Below are 20,502 nucleotides of genomic sequence, written 5' to 3' on the forward strand. Positions count from 1 at the left end.
GAGAGGTTGCGAGAGCCAATCCAAATTTGAAGCTTCCAAGGGTGCCTATATGTTGCAAAATATTCTTCAGCATAACTTACACATCATGATAGTCTAGCTAGATGTACTGTTGTACTGGTATGTGATAGATAGGGTTGAGTTTTAAAATAATTTTTTCCTACAGTTACGTTGGAAAGTGGTCATTGCTGCACTGATTACAGAACGCAAAGAATCACTTTTCCGCTCTAGTGCGGGAAAAATTTTTCTGCACTCCAGATTTGCAACATGGCAACGCAAAATACTTAGTAGGTTATATGGAGCAACAGTGCAGCAAAATCAAAATGAAGTTGGTAACAGTGACTGCTGTGGCTGCTATAGTGAGCAGAGGTGCAACCAAGCACAACGCGCTAATTATTACTATTATATATTATATCGAGGACAGCAACAGCACAGTGCCACCACAGCACACACCACACAGCCGCCTCGCCATTCAAACACTACTAAGTTATTTGATGGATTTCAGGCAATTTTACCCATAATTACCCACTTTTCATATTCAATGGTAACTGTAGGAAAAACTTAATGTGAAATACGTGCGCAAAGTTCCTCTGCTGCACTCAAGAAACCATTCCGCCCTCGCCTACGGCTCGGGCGTAAACGTTTCTTTCGGTGCAGCAAACTGTCACTTTGCGCACTAGTTGCACAAATAACTATTCCCACATTCTCTCATCTCATTCCAACCTCAGTGACATAGAACTTTTGGAAGGTCACTCTTTATTCACTTCTAATTTCACGACATTTTTTTCTACAGCAAGTGTGAGCTAGTGAAATATCAATCAATCAATCTCCATTAATGAAGATCTACTCTACTTTTGCTAGATACGGTATTCGCAGTGAGCAATCGACCTATACACCAATCAATATTATTTTCAAGTAGTGCTCAATAAATTCAATGTAAATTCATGAACAAGGGAAAGATAAAATGCAATCATGAAATAGCGTTTTGTTCATTCAGACTTCAATATCACATGAGAGGTGTGATGCACGGGAAACCCATTCAGGTAAGAATTAAATGCTAAAATATTAAAATATTGATTGCAACTATTGAACGAGAAAGATATGTATTGTGAGGTCGGATTCATTGACTTGTGTTTGTATCACCCAGTTAAGTGGCAGCGTAAAAGTGTCAGAAAAAATAATTGATCCATAAAATACATTACTCAGAAATAAGAAGAAATTAACCACGGTGGGATGAAGAAAATGCGAAAGAAGACATTCATAAAAAGATATAGTGATGGTTGCACAAAAGCCGGTTGAATTTTAACCGTGATTAATACCACGAGAACCAATCAGAGAAGGTATTTTTCAAAAGACGGCTTCTCTGATTGGTTCACGTGGAATTAATCACGATTAAATTTAACCGGCTTTTGTGCAACCGACACATTAGAGTTTCAATGAAGATGTTTGTCAAAAAAAGATGCAAAACCAAAATAAAATTACACACTGATGACCTTCTAACAAATTTGAATTAGATTGAGAAATGATTCTTATTCGACTTCACTATATCTACAAATTCAACAATAATAAAACAAACATACAAACAATAACAAAATATAAACTTTTTCTACTGGAATTAGAAATTTTATAATTATATACTAGCTGTTCAAGGTTGATAACAGTTTTATTGATTGTAATTTCATGTAAATTTAGAGCAGCATAACTTCATATTTGAATATAATAGTGAGCTTCTTCATTCTTTAGACTTATATTACAGTTGCTTGCTTTTAATTGAAAACAATAATTATTTTCCTCATGTTTTGGTGTAAGTAATGCTACGAAAATGAAATATAGATTTTATTTCTGCTGAGCCCAATATAGTAACAGTAAAATTCAATTATCACACAAATGCACGGCCTTATTAATACAGAGGACATAGCTTGGAGGTCTTCTAGAAGATTCCATTCACCAAGCTGTCATGGCATCGCAAGAGATTACTAGTCTACAATAGTACAATATTTTACTTTACATTCATAAGAAGACACGTCAATATTTCACAACCCAATCACAGGAATATATAGGCTACTGTGATGAAGGAGGATATTGATTCAATAACTATATCACACATTGAAGAATATAATCTGCTAAAATAACGAAATAAATATGGAATGTATAGTGAGGGTTTGGAAAGTTTTCTTTCCTCTCTTATAAGGTTGACTTGTTTCGATGAAATTGTGTATCAGACGAACTACATTTCTCGAAAATTATAGATAAAATAACAGCAGAACAAGGGCGGTCTCAAACTTTTAGAACTCTTTTGAACTCAGTAGAACTCTTTTAAACTGACTTCAGCACGCTCACACCATTTCTAGCACTGATATGTGACCGCTCCTCTGCTATTCGAAAACTGAATACCCTCGAAGGAGGAGTTGTCAAGCGTGTGGAGCCGGTTGAATATCACACAATTATTTCCAGATCTGCTTTGGAGCCCCACTTACTCTTTCCAAAATAATTTCTAGCACTGCGTTGAACCCCTCTTTTCTAACACTGCTTTGGAAACGATCTTGTACCAATATTGCCACATTGGAACTTATAGAACTTTCTGGAACGTTTCTTGGACTAACTATCTGATCTTCACACAATTTCTATCACTTGTAACTTCTATTCTAAAGTTCACAGCACTTTTTGACACGATTTGTGACGAGTTTAGGCTACTGTCTCACTCCCACTGTATGCCTATCCGATGGAACTGTGTCACTCCCACGGATTGCCTATCCGATGGAACTATCTCACTCCCACTGAAGGATTAGTTGTCAAGTGTGTGGAGCCGGTTGAACATCACGCTCTTTCAAACACAATTTCTAGCACTGAAAACTCACAGCACTTTGACACAATTTGTGACGAGTTTAGCCTACTGTTTCACTCCCACTGTATGCCTATCCGATGGAACTGTCTCACTCCCACTGAATACCTTCGAAGGAGGAGTTGTCAAGCGTGTGGAGCCGGTTGAATATCATCGCTCTTTCAAACACAATTTCCATAACTGCTTTGGACACATTTTGCTCTTTTCAACACAATTTCTAGCCTTGATTTGGAACTGCTATTCCAAATCTCACAGCACTGTGACACAATTTGTGACGATTTTAGCCTACTGTCTCACTCTAACTGTATGCCTATCCGATGGAACTGCCTCACTCCCACTGAATACCTTCGAAGGATTAATTGTCAAGCGTGTGGAGCCGGTTGAATATCACGCTCTTTCAAACACAATTTCTAGCACTGAAAACTCACAGCACTTTGACACAATTTGTGACGATTTTAGCCTACTGTTTCACTCCCACTGCATGCCTATCCGATGGAACTGTCTCACTCCTACTGAATACCTTCGAAGGATTAGTTGTCAAGCGTGTGGAGCCGGTTGAATATCATCGTTCTTTCAAACACAATTTCTAGCACTGAAAACTCACAGCACTTTGACACAATTTGTGACGATTTTAGCCTACTGTCTCACTCCCACTGGATGCCTATCCGATGGAACTGTCTCACTCCCACTGAATACCTTCGAATGAAGAGTTGTCAAGCGTGTGGAGCCAGTTGAATATCATCATGTTTCGGTCGTACTTGGAGAGCGGCTTGCCGCGTTCCCGTTCCACGTCGGTGATGGTCAGAGGCAGATTGTTGGTGTTGGTTGCCACCACACGAAGCAAAGTGGCCGCTGCAACGGCTGCAGTCGGTGGTGCAGCTGCACCGGGGACCCTCAGGTGCACTTGCACTCCCTGCGGTTGTGGCACCGCAGCTGCGGCTGCCGCCACCTCTAGGCGGTCCAGGTTGAACTCGCTCTGCGACAGGCGTTCGAGCGCCTTGTACGTTGTCATCAGCCGGCGTCTGATGTAGTTCTGTCGCACCTATAACAGAACGACATTGTCTTATTCGGTGTTCAATCGAATCAAGTAAAATACATTCCACATTCAACAAGTTGCAAACATTTAACAGCATTGAAAGCGTCTTATAGATTCTATTAATTGGGGTTTCAATGTCTATTTTCAGATTGGAACAAATTTATACTGCGGAATGTATCAATCTCGAAATACTTTTTGTGTAGTTAAGAAGTTGATATTGTGGTAATTATTCATATTGAATGAAAAAGACTAAGAATTTGTCAAAAACCACTGATTTATTGATAATTAGAAAGACCGGTTTCGGTTATTACACCATTGTCAATCTCTGATAAACCCATTACTACAACTGGGAAACATTCCTTTACTAGGAAATCTAATTTGACACTATTTCTTAATATTTATATTCCTTATGTAGTTTATCAGAGATTGACAATGGTGTAATAACCGAAACCGGTCTTTCTAATTATCAATAAATCAGTGGTTTTTGACAATTTCTTAGTCTTTTTCATTCAATCTCGAAATAACCATTATAGTGAGGAACTCAATCATAAAATCTTTCTGACATCCAAGTTATATTGGCAGTAGGCTATTTTGATAACATTGGTAATTCTATCATTGTCTATCATTCCACAAAGCAGATAGCACTATCCTCTTCTTGTTTCGCAAAGTTGCCAGAACGTTTCTCAACAATTGAAATTGAAATTGAAAATATCTTTATTCTTCTTCTTAGAAAGTACAAACAATACACAATATACATATACAAAACTTGAAGAAGGTTCCTCACATGGGCAAAGCCTGTGTGCGAGGAACGAGTTCTCTACATTTACATATACTTAAATATACAATAATAGATATGACAATGATACAATACAATTGAAAAACAAAACAATTTCAACCAATAATAATTATAATTATAATTCATTTATTGTATGAAAAACTATAATCATAATACAATTATGACAGTGGAGGAAAAACTAGGCTGAGCCTGTACTATTTCTCTCCAAAAATTTTGATGAAATGTTAATGTTGTCCAAAAGATAAGGTTATGTAATCACACACTGCTTTGTTACTTCATTTTCGGTCCAGGAATGATGATTGAAAATTTTGAATTTTGAAGGTTGATTTTATACTCTAAATGAAACACAGAGTGTATCACAATAAATTAAAAACTTTAGAAATGTTGCACTTATTTAAAATTTTTCAATAAAAATCAAAAACCTACTCACTATTTGTTATTCACAGCAACATTTAATGAGCATAATGTTTAATAAGCATTAAACAGTAACATATTATCAAAAAAAAAAAAGAAACAGAGCAATAATAATTATTAATTACAAGATATATTACTTACAGACGTAAAATGATAATTAATGGTATTAGGATACTACAAGAAATTAATCCTAAAAGAGACATCCCAGACAGACTCAAAACCCCTCAACACACCGTACACATTACACAATGCTATCCTTGTCTATCACTCGACAAAGCAGAGAGCACTATCCTTTTCTAGCTCCGCAACATTCTTTGATCGTTTTTTACAATGTAGAGAGATATATATATAGTTAATTAACAAAATATAAAATTCAAATTATGTAGGTTTTGATTTTTATTGAAAAATTTTAAATGCAAAATTTTTTAAGTGCAACATTTCTAAAGTTTTTAATTTATTGAAAGAAAAGAAAGAAAGAAAGAAAGAAATATTTATTGCCAAAATCATTAAACACAACTTTACAAATGTGAAAAATATAAAAATTTTCATATACTTAAATTAAAATATTTTCCATTTAAACATTGATTATAATATTATCATTGGCGTTACCAGCAAAACTAAATAGTTTGAGCGATGGCAACGAGTAATCAGTCGGCTATAATTAGTGGCTTGAGATTCAGTCGAAAATGGAAAAAATATAATAAAGAAAAAAGAAACATATGGAATGTATGAAAAACTAGAAAAAAAAATAATAAAATTTCAATCCGAAAAGAAGAAGTACTAAGAGTGAAATACTAAGAGAGTAGATTGTGATACACTCTGTGTTTCATTAAATCATTGAAAGACATATTTCGTTGAATAGATTATTTTGAATAAGAATGCCACATCAGATATCCTCTGTAGAAGGCAGTGGCAAGACAGAGAATCGGCAGCGCTGTTCCATCTTTCTCCACAGCAATAGAACGTGTACCTTATATTAAATATATAAATATTAAATATAATGTCCACATGTAAGAACTAGGCCTCAAGTGAGTGTTCAATCCTGTGGTTCTTGGAAAGTGTTCTATTTTTGGTTCTGTATCATCCTCATTCAAGTAAAAGTGTCTACAAGGTACAAGTTGCTTGCATCCGGCAACCTGCTTCCAGTAAAGGTGGAGCGGCGAAGGTAACTTCAAGCTTGAGAGTACAGTACTGTGTTATTTGTATTTAATTCTATGCAGGCGCACTCTGGTGGAGCACCACCATTTCAATACATGCACTACATTCAACAATCTCAATCTTGAAGCTACCTTCACCGCTCAACTAAGTAGGAGATTGTCTAGAATCGTGTGAACCAGACGTCTGATTTTATTTATTGTTTTTGTCACAATTATGAATCATAGTTTTATAAGTTTTGATTTCTGTTGTCAGAACTCACTTTCTTGTTGACGGATCTAATGAGGTCGGCGGGTGTGAAGGACGGGGCCGGTGGTTGCGGGGGCGGTAGACTGTTTGCGGTAGCGGAGGCAGCAGTGGAGGTGGCTGCGGAGGCGGTTGCGGAGGCGGCGCCACTTGTTGAGTGGCCACCGTGTGGTGAGGGCAGCTGGGAGGTGGAGGCCACGTCACCCACGGCCACCCACGTCGAACACGAGCGGGAGGCGTGCTCTAGGCGCGGGTGATCGCTCAGGAAACTGCACAAATTCATATTATAGATAGAAATTAATGAGACAATTCATTTATTCAAATTTATCATTGAACAAAAATCAAAATCTTCTGATGTTTGGTTTTGAAGCACCTAAATTTATAAATCTACTTTGTGAAAATAATTAGGACTAAAATTTTGTGAAGTGAACAACTACAAAGCATCACCTATTTCGGCAATGTGTAACCTTATCTAAATTTGGGAGAGGAATAGGTTACCTCATTTTTTTATCTCCCTATCATTTTGATGATGTACTTAATGTTAAGTATTATAAATGCTGTAAATCACCCCGAAGACTTCTTGTTAACCATGTTGTCAATATTTGCAGTAGCAGAAGTCTTTGGGTGAATTAAAGCATTTAATTTGGATCTCCGTTTAATAATAACTATTCATATTGCAATCCAATAATTGAGAAGAAGAAAACTAGATCTATAGTAATTAACAAAACTGATCAACTCATAAATATAAATATAAACATAATGTTCAAATTTACTATCTTTGTCTGTTATCAGACAAAGCAGATAGCTCTATCATCACTCTTTTTGAAGATTTTGAAAATTCAAATTAGAATCCAATGATTACAAAGAAGATAACAAGATTTATAACGTGTTCCAGTCTGGGGTGATCGCTCAGAAAACTGTGGAGGAAAATACATTAACTGGGGGAATTTTAATTATTGACATTGAGAGAGAAAGCGAGTTTGAAAGGAAAAAGTAAAGTAAATTCGTATGGCTTTTGTTGGTCGGGAAGGTCCCACCGCCTGAATATATAAATTTAAGCCATCAATGGGCCTTACGACTGTCATACTTCAGCCGGGACCTACAATTTAACGTGCCCATCCGATAACACGGGAGTGATCTGGTTAAAAAACTTTTGGTAATGAGATGGTTTCGAACCGGGGATCTCTATGCTGCTACACAAGCACTCTATCCACTAGACCACGGATCACTCCAGTTTGAAAGAAGAGAGAGGTTAAGAGAAATATTAGATTGGATTTAGAGTAGGAAGGAAAAGCTTGGATGGAATAAAACCAAATTGAGAGAATTTGAAATTTAAATGTGTGTGATTTGTTGTCGTACCTGCATCGTTGCACTGTACTGAGTGCCAACTCGGAACGGCCCAGCTACGACCGAGAGTCGCACCTGCTACTGGGATCGCATTAGCGACTGGCGCCGCATTCGAGTTAGCGGCCGGCAGGTGACTGATGTCCGATGTACTGAAGCTCTTCTGCAGTCCTAGCGCTGAGCTAAGAGCTGCGCAGCTACGGATCAAGTCGTTCTCCTCTTCGAACCAGTGGATTTCTGGAATGTCCGGGGGTCTATCAACAGAAATTTACATTTATTTGTATTTAATTCTATGCAGGCACACTCTGGTGGAGCACCACCATTTCAATACATGCACTACATTCAACAATCTCAATCTTGAAGCTACCTTCACCGCTCAACTAAGTAGGAGATTGTCTAGAATCGTGTGAACCAGACGTTTGATTTTATTTATTGTTTTGGTCACAATTATGAATCATAGTTTTATAAGTTTTGATTTCTGTTGTCAGAACTCACTTTCTTGTTGACGGATCTAATGAGGTCGGCGGGTGTGAAGGACGGGGCCGGTGGTTGCGGGGGCGGTAGACTGTTTGCGGTAGCGGAGGCAGCAGTGGAGGTGGCTGCGGAGGCGGTTGCGGAGGCGGCGCCACTGGTTGAGTGGCCACCGTGTGGTGAGGGCAGCTGGGAGGTGGAGGCCACGTCACCCACGGCCACCCACGTCGAACACGAGCGGGAGGCGTGCTCTAGGCGCGGGTGATCGCTCAGGAAACTGCACAAATTCATATTATAGATAGAAATTAATGAGACAATTCATTTATTCAAATTTATCATTGAACAAAAATCAAAATCTTCTGATGTTTGGTTTTGAAGCACCTAAATTTATAAATCTACTTTGTGAAAATAATTAAGGACTAAAAAATTTTGTGAAGTGAACAACTACAAAGCATCACCTATTTCGGGCAATGTGTAACCTTATCTAAATTTGGGAGAGGAATAGGTTACCTCATTTTTTTATCTCCCTATCATTTTGATGATGTACTTAATGTTAAGTATTATAAATGCTGTAAATCACCCCGAAGACTTCTTGTTAACCATGTTGTCAATATTTGCAGTAGCAGAAGTCTTTGGGTGAATTAAAGCATTTAATTTGGATCTCCGTTTAATAATAACTATTCATATTGCAATCCAATAATTGAGAAGAAGAAAACTAGATCTATAGTGATTAACAAAACTGATCAACTCATATATATAAATATAGGCTAATGATTAAGTTTACTATCGTTGTCTGTTATCAGACAAAGCAGATAGTTCTATCATCACTCTTTTTGAAAATTCAAACTCAAATTTGAGATTTTGAAAATTCAAATTAGAATCCAATGATTACAAAGAAGATAACAAGATTTATAACGTGTTCCAGTCTGGGGTGATCGCTCAGAAAACTGTGGAGGAAAATACATTAACTGGGGGAATTTTAATTATTGACATTGAGAGAGAAAGCGAGTTTGAAAGGAAAAAGTAAAGTAAATTCGTATGGCTTTTGTTGGTCGGGAAGGTCCCACCGCCTGAATATATAAATTTAAGCCATCAATGGGCCTTACGACTGTCATACTTCAGCCGGGACCTACAATTTAACGTGCCCATCCGATAACACGGGAGTGATCTGGTTAAAAAACTTTTGGTAATGAGAGGGGTTCGAACCCGGGATCTCTATGCTGTTACGCAAGCACTCTATCCACTAGACCACGGATCACTCCAGTTTGAAAGAAGAGAGAGGTTAAGAGAAATATTAGATTGGATTTAGAGTAGGAAGGAAAAGATTGGATGGAGTAAAACCAAATTGAGATAATTTGAAATTGAAATGTGTGTGATTTGTTGTCGTACCTGCATCGTTGCACTGTACTGAGTGCCAACTCGGAAACGGCCCAGCTACGACCGAGAGTCGCACCTGCGACCGGGATCGCATTAGCGACTGGCGCCGCATTCGAGTTAGCGGCCGGCAGCTGACTGATGTCCGATGTACTGAAGCTCTTCTGCAGTCCTAGCGCTGAGCTAAGAGCTGCGCAGCTACGGATCAAGTCGTTCTCCTCTTCGAACCAGTGGATTTCTGGGATGTCCGGGGGTCTATCAACAGAAATTTCCATTTATTACCATAGAGAAACGACATCATAAGTAGATATCTCATGGAATGGTTCGTTCATGTTCCAAATTTAAACAGATCAATTCATATTCCTCTTCGAACCAGTGGATTTCTGGGATGTCCGGGGGTCTATCAACAGAAATTTCCATTTATTACCATAGAGAAACGACATCATAAGTAGATATCTCATGGAATGGTTCGTTCATGTTCCAAATTTCAACAGATCAATTCATATTCCTCTTCGAACCAGTGGATTTCTGGGATGTCCGGGGGTCTATCAACAGAAATTTCCATTTATTACCATAGAGAATCGACATCATAAGTAGATATCTCATGGAATGGTTCATTCATGTTCCAAATTTAAACAGATCAATTCATATTCCTCTTCGAACCAGTGGATTTCTGGGATGTCCGGGGGTCTATCAACAGAAATTTCCATGTATCACCATAGAGAAAAGATAACATAAATAGATATCCCATGATATGGTTCGTTTATGTTCAAAATTTTAACAGATCAAGTCATTTTCCTCTCCAAACCAGTGGATTTCTGGGATGTCCGGGGGTCTATCAACATGGATTTCCATGTATCAACATAGAGAAAAGATATCATAAGTAGATATCCAATGGTATGGTTCGTTTATGTTGAATTGAATTGAAAAAATCTTGATTAATTAAACATGTACAAATACATATGAATAGTGTCACAAAATTTAATGTAGCCTAAATACTAATAACAAACAATTACTAGTAGTTCTGTGAACAGTAGACCTCACGCAGTATTATCATCCACAAGTACCTGATTGAAACTATAGACCTTATGGAAATACAGCAATAGACTGACTTCTCCACACATCTGTGTAATCACTTGTCAGCTGATTTATGATGAATAATATTCTATAGTCTGATTTTTACTCTAATATTGGTGTATGAAGGAGGCTCGTTTTTCCCTTTATATTATCCTTGAAATACAAAATTTCCAAAAACCTTGTATATAAGTCGACGTGCAATTAAAAAAGGAACATACCTGTCAAATTTCATGAGAATCTATTACCGCGTTTCGCCGTAAATGCGCAACATATAAACATTTAAACATTAAGAGAAATGCCAAACCGTCTACTTGAATCTTAGACCTCACTTCTCTCGGTCAGTAAAAGAATAAATGTTTATTTCCTAAAAAACTAAAACCACTACATCAATTACAGAAAATATTAGATAGTTTACAATTACTTACAATAGATAGTTACGAAAAAATTCTTATATTGTATCTTCTACATGTTTAGTGTTTTCTGTGTGGAAATTGACCTACTCCACTATGGCGTACCATGTTCTAGAGTAGGTTTTGTGTAAGTTTATTATTTATTTATTTATTTATTTATTCGTGGACAGAATCACAAATCATTATAACGTGAACACCTCATTATAGTGATATTCGCTAGTTATAATCATAATTATTCTAAGTGTAATTATTGTATGATGTAAAATAAAAGTGATTTGAAAGATTTATCAGGAAATATTCCGGGTATAGTCCAGTCAATATAGACATAAAAAATCTGGTGTGGCGCACTCACACAACTTTCCTTGCAGTTATGAAAATTGATCACGTGACGCTAGTGTTCCCGCGCATCTCAAAGATTTGAACCAGCTGGTGACAGGGCAATAACGGTTGGAGACACACGAGGTCTGCTATCTCTTCATAGTGAATGATTTTAATAGAATCAACAATAATTTGCAATTGAATAATCACGTTTTCTCGAATTTAAAGCTTATTTTCAATTTTAGGTGAAAATGTTACTGAACATTAATTGTAGAGATTTTCATGCTCAATCTACTCCACTTGATTTTTTTTTTTTGTTTCAATTGTATCTGAAGCCTGATAATTGGGAATCTATCTGCATTGATGGGGCGAAGCTCCTGAAATTTTTACAGATATGGGACTTGTGGCAGTTGATAGATCTTATCGATGACTATTTTAGGTATGAATTTGATCAAAATCGTTGGAGCCGTTTCCGAGAAAATCACGAAAAACCCTGTTTTTGACAACATTCTCGCCATTTTAGCCGCCATCTTGAATTGCATTCGATCGAAATCGTTCGTGTCGGATCCTTATAGTGAAAGGACCTTAAGTTCCAAATTTCAAGTCATTCCGTTAATTGGGAGATGAGATATCGTGTACACAGACGCACATACACTCACAACACACACACACACACCCAACACACACACACACACACACACACACACACACACACACACACACACACACCCACACAAACACACACACACACACACACACACACCACCACACACACACACCACACACACACCACACACACACACACAACACACACACCACACACACACACACACACACACCAAACACACACACACACACACACACACAACACACACACACACACACACACCACACACACCACACACACACACACACACACATACATACAGACCAATACCCAATAACCAGTTTTTTGGACTCAGGGTACATAAGAGAAGTCCAGAACCAATTTCTTCATGCAAAATTTCCTTGTGCTAGATACAGAGTGACCCAAAAACCTAATATTTTCGGCTCATTTTCCAGTTTTCAGCTATTTCTGCCAAATCTCGTAATCGGACAGAATAATTTGCTCTCGCCTATTTTCTAGATTATGAAATTCTGAATCAAATGAGATCATTCGGAACACTCTATCTCCAATGAGTACTGAGTTATGATTTTTCAAAAATAAGTTAAATTTGAAGAAAAAAATCAATTTTGATGAATTTTAGTTTTTGAGCAAATTATTCTGTCCGATTACGAGATTTGGCAGAAATAGCTGATAACTGGAAAATGAGCCGAAAATATGAGGTTCTTGGGTCATCCTGTATCTAGCACAAGGAAATTTTACATGAAGAAATTGGTTCTGGACTTCTCTTATGTACCCAAATAATATATTAAAAAATCAGAACTACAATATAAATTGCATGCACCAATGTATATAGTGACTGGATTAGTATAATGAACTCATAATACGGGTGACAATATTCGTTTCATCACAACAGTTTATTACAATACAATAAATGAAGAGACGTTTGAAATGATAGTGTAGGGGAAGTTGGAGCAGTTTCCGCTTTCCGTTTCCCCAATACAATATTCGAGACCCTCGAAACAATGCTATTTCTGCATGGAAGAGAGAGAAGAGACGAAGAAGAGAGACGAGTTAAAGAGAGAGAGAAAATACTGATGATGACGTCAGAGCAGCCAATGTAAATATGTATCCGTGACAGCGCGCAGTCGGTTTCTCTGGAGCGTCTCTCCAAGTGACATCTTCAAATTCCATGATTTATATGGCCAGGGCTTAATGGCCACTTTCAACCAATAAGCCACTTGCAAGTGTCAGCTGAATTATTGGCTGAATTACATTTCGGAAATAGAGAGAGAGAGAGAGAGAGAGAGAGAGAGAGAGAGAGAGAGAGAGAGGAGAGAGAGAGAGAGAGAGAGAGAGAGAGAGCGAGAGAGTGAGGTAGAAGGAGGATAAGACATTTAGATGAATATTTCAGTTGACGTTCAAATAAAAAGATCTCCTCTCTTTTTTTTTTCTTTTTTTTTTTGTTTATCAGAGATTGACAATGGTGTAATATCCGAAACCGGTCTTTCTAATTATCAATAAATCAGTGGTTTTTTGACAATTTCTTAGTCCTTTTCATTCAATTTCCTCTTCTGTTTTTCTTGTCTTCAGTACACCTCCAAAACGATTGATCAATTGGATAATTTGTTTGATCTAGGAAAATTCAAGCTCATATGATTGAGCTGTCAGGGTAGTTTGCATAGAATATATTAATTTCCTTTCAGTTCGTTAAACATTTTTAAGAATTTCATACATAACTTGAAGATATATAACACTTTTCTTCTCACATTTCAAATTCCAGTTGAATGTTTGATCTAGGGAAATTCAAGCTCATATAATTGAGATGTCAGGGTAGTTTGCATAGAATATAATTTCCTTTCAGTTCGTTAAACATTTTTAAGAATTTCATACATAACTTGAAGATATATATTATTTATATATTACACTTTTCTTCTCACATTTCAAATTTTAGATGGCTTTATCTTCAGATGAGATACCACGGCTAAGAATTTTTGTAATAGTGACAGTCTTCTAACCAATAGATTCTTCTTAAAATTAAAAAGTGTTCCTTCTTTTCAATGCGGTAGTAGATGGAATATTCGGACATATAATGAGGAACACAGAGAGGTACGGGCTACTCCAAGAGATCCTTCAAGGCAAGATAAACAGCAAGAGAAAACCGGGTCGAAGAAGAATATCTTGGTTGGCGAATCTGAGGAAGTGGTTCGGTAAAACATCAGTAGAACTCTTCCGAATCGCAACCAACAAAATCAAGATAGCCATGCTGATAGCCAACATCCGGAACGGATAGGCACTTAGAGAAGAAGTAGATGGAATATATATTGTTACTTTGAATGAAAAAGACTGAGAAATTGTCAAAAAACACTGATTTATTGATAATTAGAAAGACCGGTTTCGGTTATTAAACCATTGTCAATCTCTGATAAATTCTGCTAAACAGTTTATCTGTCACCCTCATTTTAAGTTGTTGAAGCCTTATCAGAAAAGCCATAAATAACATAATAAACAAATCACAGAGTTCTATTTAGGCCTACATAGTAAAGATAATGAGGAAATATTAGAAGATAACGTCTAAAAGAGTGTTATCGAAGCTTTAAACTTTCATCTGATTTGTGAATGATTGAGAAACGCTGATGAAATGGTCAAGATATCCCAACTGAATTTTCTGTTTCTGCTCTTGACTAGATATTTTCAAAATCTTCTTTGATGGAAAAAACCTTTAATCTTTTGAATAGAGTACATCTTCTTCTTCCTTTTCGTCTTCTTCTTCTTCTAATTCCCTCCTTGAAATCCCCAACCAAAAAAATAGTAAAAAAGTGTCTACCAACTCACAATAACAGAAAGCTACACTAGTTATCGAGATTGCCAGATTGAAAAGACTTGACGTAAAATAGATGTTGAAATTGATAATAGAACTTTTATTGTAGAAGTTCTTCTACAATTATTGTGAAAGTCTTTGAACAATTTTCTTTCTTTTCTTTTGTGCAACCGAGTCGACGCTAAGATTTGATAAACATTGATGTTGCTTTCCTTGTCTATCATTCGACAAAGCAAATAGCGCTATCCTTTTCTAGCTCCGCAACGTTGTAAGGTAGTTTTTGACAATGTGTAAATATGATTAATTAAAATATAATTGATTATTTTAAACAAGAATGAACAGTTTATATTACGCCGGTATTTTATTTATTTATTTATTTTGAATGAAAAAAGACTAAGAAATTGTCAAAAAACCACTGATTTATTGATAATTAGAAAGACCGGTTTCGGTTATTACACCATTGTCAATCTCTGATAAACTAAAACTAAATACAAGAGCAGCAGAATTTATACTAGTAGGCGAGTACTGCTATTGGTCGAGGGCATGAACGCCTGCCATTGGCCTAGCTAGACAGTCTCCTCCCCCTCAACGGTGTGACAAAATGGCGGCTTAAGCAACAGAATCGCCATGATAATAAAATTTACTTTGAGTACAAAATAAGAACCAAGAAAACAAGTGTGAAAGATAATAAAACAAATATGTAAATGGAAAAACTATTGACTAATGTATGCTTACAATTTTATGATAAAACTAAATTCGTAGTGTTGTACTGGTTGAAATGAATCTGGTCATTTAAACTATACTGGGATTTTCCTTAATTACTCTTGTTATTTCTAAAGCCTCTAGAATATTCAAAGATCTGCCTTGTTATTAACATGCAGAAACTCAACATTCTCCTTAACTGTGAACTTGTGATTATTTGTTATCAAATGTTCTGCAAAGTTAGATTCCCCATTTTGTTTATTCCAATCTCTGATGTGTTCTTTAATTCTACTTTTGAAACTTCTACCAGTCTGACCCACGTAACAAGCATTACAATCATCACATTTAAGTTTGTACACCCCGCTTTTATCCCAAATATCAATTTTGTCTTTACTCCAGCTAAATAGACTATTTAAAATCGGTTTGGTCTTGAAAGCAACATGAAATCCATTCCTCTTCAATTCCCTACCCATTTTATCAGATACAAGGCCTAAATATGGGATTGTTATCCAAGTCTTCTCCTCACAGAAGACTTATTTATTTATTCATTTATTTATTTAATCATTCAGAATTATACAACTTACAGAAAAGTACCACAGGCTTATAAGCCCAAAACGGTTCCAATTCTAATTTATACAACAGTCCAAATGTTGTAAACGGTATCAGCCATTCTTCATGGAAGGCCACGGGGAGGCAGAGAATCTGCAACACTGTTCTCTTATCTTTCTCCACTGCCATTATAACGTGGACCTCACTATAGTATCGGGGCATGTTATCACTATAGTGAGGTCCACGTTAATATAATGGCAATGTTTGACTAGCAATGGAATTGCTATCCTTGTCTATCATTCAACAAAGCGGATAGCGCTATCTCTTTCTCGCTTTGATCTGTTGCCAGATCATCTTTTAAGTTTTAACAATGTAGAATTGATAATTAATTAACAAAATATTTCATCGTAATTATGGAAATTCATTATGAAATTATTGAGAAATATAATATTTTGCTTGAAATGATTGATTATTTTAAACGAGAATGAACAGTTACTACTACATCAATAAACCTGTATCAGCTACTTGAATGAAAAATACTAAGAAATTGTCAAAAACCACAGATTTATTGATACTTAGAAAGGCCGGTTTCGGTTATTACACCAAACTGTTTAGCAGAGTTTATCAGAGATTGACAATGGTGTAATAACCGAAACCGGTCTTTCTAAGTATCAATAAATCTGAGGTTTTTGACGATTTGTTAGTCTTTTTCATTCAATATGAATAATTACCACAATATCAACTTCTCAACTACACAAAAAGTGTATCAGCTACCGTCTACAGAAGGCATTGATAAGACGGAGGATCGGCAGCATTGTTCTCCTATCTTCCTCCACTGTCATTATTCAAATTAAAATGTATTCCACACTCATAAATACATAGACATATATCAAACAAAGCTCAACATGAAAACAAAATCTAACCAAAATGTAATAATAAACAGTAAGTGAAAAAACCACTGGCATTAGATTGTTCGCCAGTGGGAGTAGAGATAAGTTTATCATTATTATAACGTGGACTGAATATTTTATTTGTTATTGTTTTAATGATTTGAATTATCTCAAATGATTTTGTATTTTTGTATTTTGGCAAAATAAAGATTTTTGATTTTTGATTTGGACCTCACTATAATTTGAATGTGATCATGTTGATATTCTGACCTGGCCGGTGTGAGACTCTTGTCTGGGTTCGGACTGGGTCCCCGGACGAGATCGGACGGCTTGAAGCGCACAAGCGATTGCGACGCGGGTCGCGCGGCCGCGTCGGATGTCGCTAGCGACGAGACGGAGAACAGCGACAGATCGGTGGTGACAGACTCGTGCGACGGGGAGCGGAGCATGCGACAAGTTGCCGTAGCCGCAGGCGATCCGCCGCTACCACCCTCCATTTATTATCACGCAACTCAAAAACTGTACATAAAAATCTATCTGTCTTTTGAAAAATTTGATACAAATCTAGAAATCAGGTAGAGTGTCATAAATGCTTGTTTAACTCAAATACTCTACTTACAAATCAAGCCGGATTCTAAGAAAGTATATTATCAAACTCTACATAAAAATCTAGCTGTCTTTTGAAAAAGTTGATCAAAATCTAGATATCACGTGAAATGTTTCGTTAACTCAAATACACTACATACAAATCTAGCCGGATTATAAGAAAGTGAATAAAATTCTAGAAATCTAAATAGACGTAAATTGTCATGAATGAGTGGGCCTACCGTAGCCTAATCACTAGACCCACTCAAATACTGTTTATACAAATCTAACCGTGTTTTAACAAAGTGACTTCAAATCTAGATATCACGTAGAATGTCATAAATGCTTGGCCACTAGGCTAACTCGGATACTGTATATATAAATCTAGATATCACGTAAAATGTCATGAATGGTCGCGTCGGAACGGTCGATAAAGCACACAGACTCCACCGCCACTGCTGGCAACTAAAACACTACCAACCTAGCCGCCCTAAAGACACCCTCTGTTTGCGGGGAAAATCTCCCTCTCGATGGGAGACACTGCTGGGGGAAACAGTAGGTACCAACACAGCTGCCCAAAAAATACTCTGTAGGGAAAATCTCCCTGTTGAAAATAGAAGGACACTGCTGGCAATCTCACCTAGCAGAAACACTAGGTGCCGGTTGCACTAAAGCCGGTAATTCCACGAGAACCAATCAGAGAAGCCGTCTTATCAAAAAGGCCTTCTCTGATTGGTTCTCGTGAAATTAATCACGGTTAAAATTTAACCGGCTTTTGTGCAACAGGGCCTAGGTATTATATAGTCGTCGAAAAAACACCCTGTTGGTAGGGAAAATCTCCCTCTCAAAAATCAAAGTTATCAATTATTATCATAGAGAAAAGATATCATAAGTAGACATCCCATGTTATAGGTCGTTTATGTTCCAAATTTCAAGCCGATTCTTGTAAACTCAAGTCGACTACTGGTCTACTGTCTATTATTAGTGTTTTGTTGGGGTGAGAGTGCAAGAACGGCACAGTATGAGAGACTATCAGCGTCACATAACTTTACGGAAAAGTGTACCACTACGACTATACACTTCATAGGCTTGAGTTAACAGTGAAATTTGGAAGATGAACGCCCTATACCATATATGGGATATCTCCTAATGCTATCTTTTTTCTATGTTATTATTAAACGAAAATCCAAAATTAAATGCAGTAAACCACCCCGAGGACTACTTCTGCTACTGCAAATATTGATAACAGCCAGATGGAAATTCTATGAGAGAATACATTCTAGAATTTATTCGAGGTACATTGGTAGTATCCAAAAATCATTTACCAAACCAGGAATTTCTTGATTACTACAAAATCTTATAAAATGATTGATTGATTGATTACTTTATTTATGTAGATTACAATATATACTGGCTTATACACTTATATACAATAGCTTACAATACAGCAAAGTTATAGATGAATTTACATAATATAGACTAAGAAAATAACTATTGAACTGTATATGATATGAAAAAGCAATTTGTAATATAATAACTATAGATAATAATCATATTGTTATGCATCTACATAGATTGGCGGAGCTTTGGACATATCAATGTCCATTCTTTGGGAAGAATATTAAAAATATCCTCCCCACTAACTCTCTACCTAAAATGTAGGGAGGTTCAAAGTGTTTCAAGAGTACAATAAATTGAAGAATGCACCGTTCTCTCTCCTGTGTAACTAGGCGCACACCAGTTAGTCAAGACAAGACAAGACATGATCAGACACGTTTAGTCACAATGCTTCACATTGCTGCTTATGACGCAACTCATACTGATTAGTCATTGTTGCTTCATAAGCAACTATGTGAAGTATTGTGACTGAACGTGTCTGATCATGTCTTGTCTTGTCTTGACTAACTGGTGTACGCCCAGCCTAAGTGTTCTGTCTCACTTTTCGTTACCATGTTGGTATCAACCCTTTTCTTGATTCTGATAATGGGGGAATTATTCATTTTCACGAATCAAGTCATTATCAAGTCATGATCGAGAATGATCACGTTGGATGCGTATTTGTGCAAGTGCACGCGTGGTCATGCATGACCAATGTGTTTTTTGTGTGTAGTCTCTTGCGGGAAGGTCCCACCTCTGGTCTGAATAAAAGATTCTAGTAATAAGAATATTTAATTAATCACAATTATGGAGATTTTTACAAGAAAATAAGTTAAATTTTCTACATGGATAAAAAATATTCCATCAACTACCCTAATTCTATCATTATCATTACTTGATATCTACTATTATACAATGCGGTGGAAAAATAAAACTTACTTTGGTGGTCCAAAAAACTCTGTGGTCCTATAATTTCAACAGAATTTATTAAGTGAATCTCACTATAGGTAGGTGTGTTTTCAATTGGATATAGATCCTTCAACAATTGTCATTCTAAACCTTCCTTGAAGCCAAACTCTTTACAAACCTTACATTTTTATTGATAGTGCAGCAATACCAGTTCCATAAAAATGCTATATCAAAATTGTAATTTCAACACCTTTCTATTTGACAGAATGTAGCCTCTAATGTAGAATGTAGGAACAAATGATACAATTAGTACGATAATAATGTCTTCCTCCTTTTAATAATAGACTACAAGATCTTCAACAGAATCTCTATAGTGAGGTCCACGTTATAATGGAAGTGTTTGATTAGCAATGGTTTTGCTATCCTTGTTTATCATTCAGCAAAGCACATAGTGCTATCTCTTTCTCGCTTAGCTCTCTTGCCAGATCGCCTTTTAATAATTTAGAATTAAAAATTAATAAACAAAAAATATTTCATCTTAATTATGAAATTATTGAAAAAAAAATTAATTTTTTGCTTAATAAA

At 36.4% G+C, this 20,502-nt stretch overlaps 1 protein-coding gene across 1 annotated transcript; it reads right to left on the bottom strand.

The window, feature by feature from the left end:
• Positions 1-595: 595 nt before the first annotated feature.
• Positions 596-18,104, bottom strand: LOC111056475. Its single transcript, XM_039426171.1, has 5 exons — positions 17,923-18,104; positions 17,317-17,610; positions 9,691-9,930; positions 8,326-8,578; positions 596-3,881 (listed from the first exon to the last, which is right to left on the bottom strand). The coding sequence occupies exons 2-5, from the start codon at positions 17,541-17,543 to the stop codon at positions 3,519-3,521; spliced, it is 1,083 nt and encodes a 360-aa protein (XP_039282105.1). The 5' UTR covers positions 17,544-17,610; positions 17,923-18,104; the 3' UTR covers positions 596-3,518.
• Positions 18,105-20,502: the final 2,398 nt, after the last annotated feature.

This window comes from Nilaparvata lugens, chromosome 4, assembly GCF_014356525.2.
Source record: "Nilaparvata lugens isolate BPH chromosome 4, ASM1435652v1, whole genome shotgun sequence".
Lineage (NCBI taxonomy): Eukaryota > Metazoa > Arthropoda > Insecta > Hemiptera > Delphacidae > Nilaparvata > Nilaparvata lugens.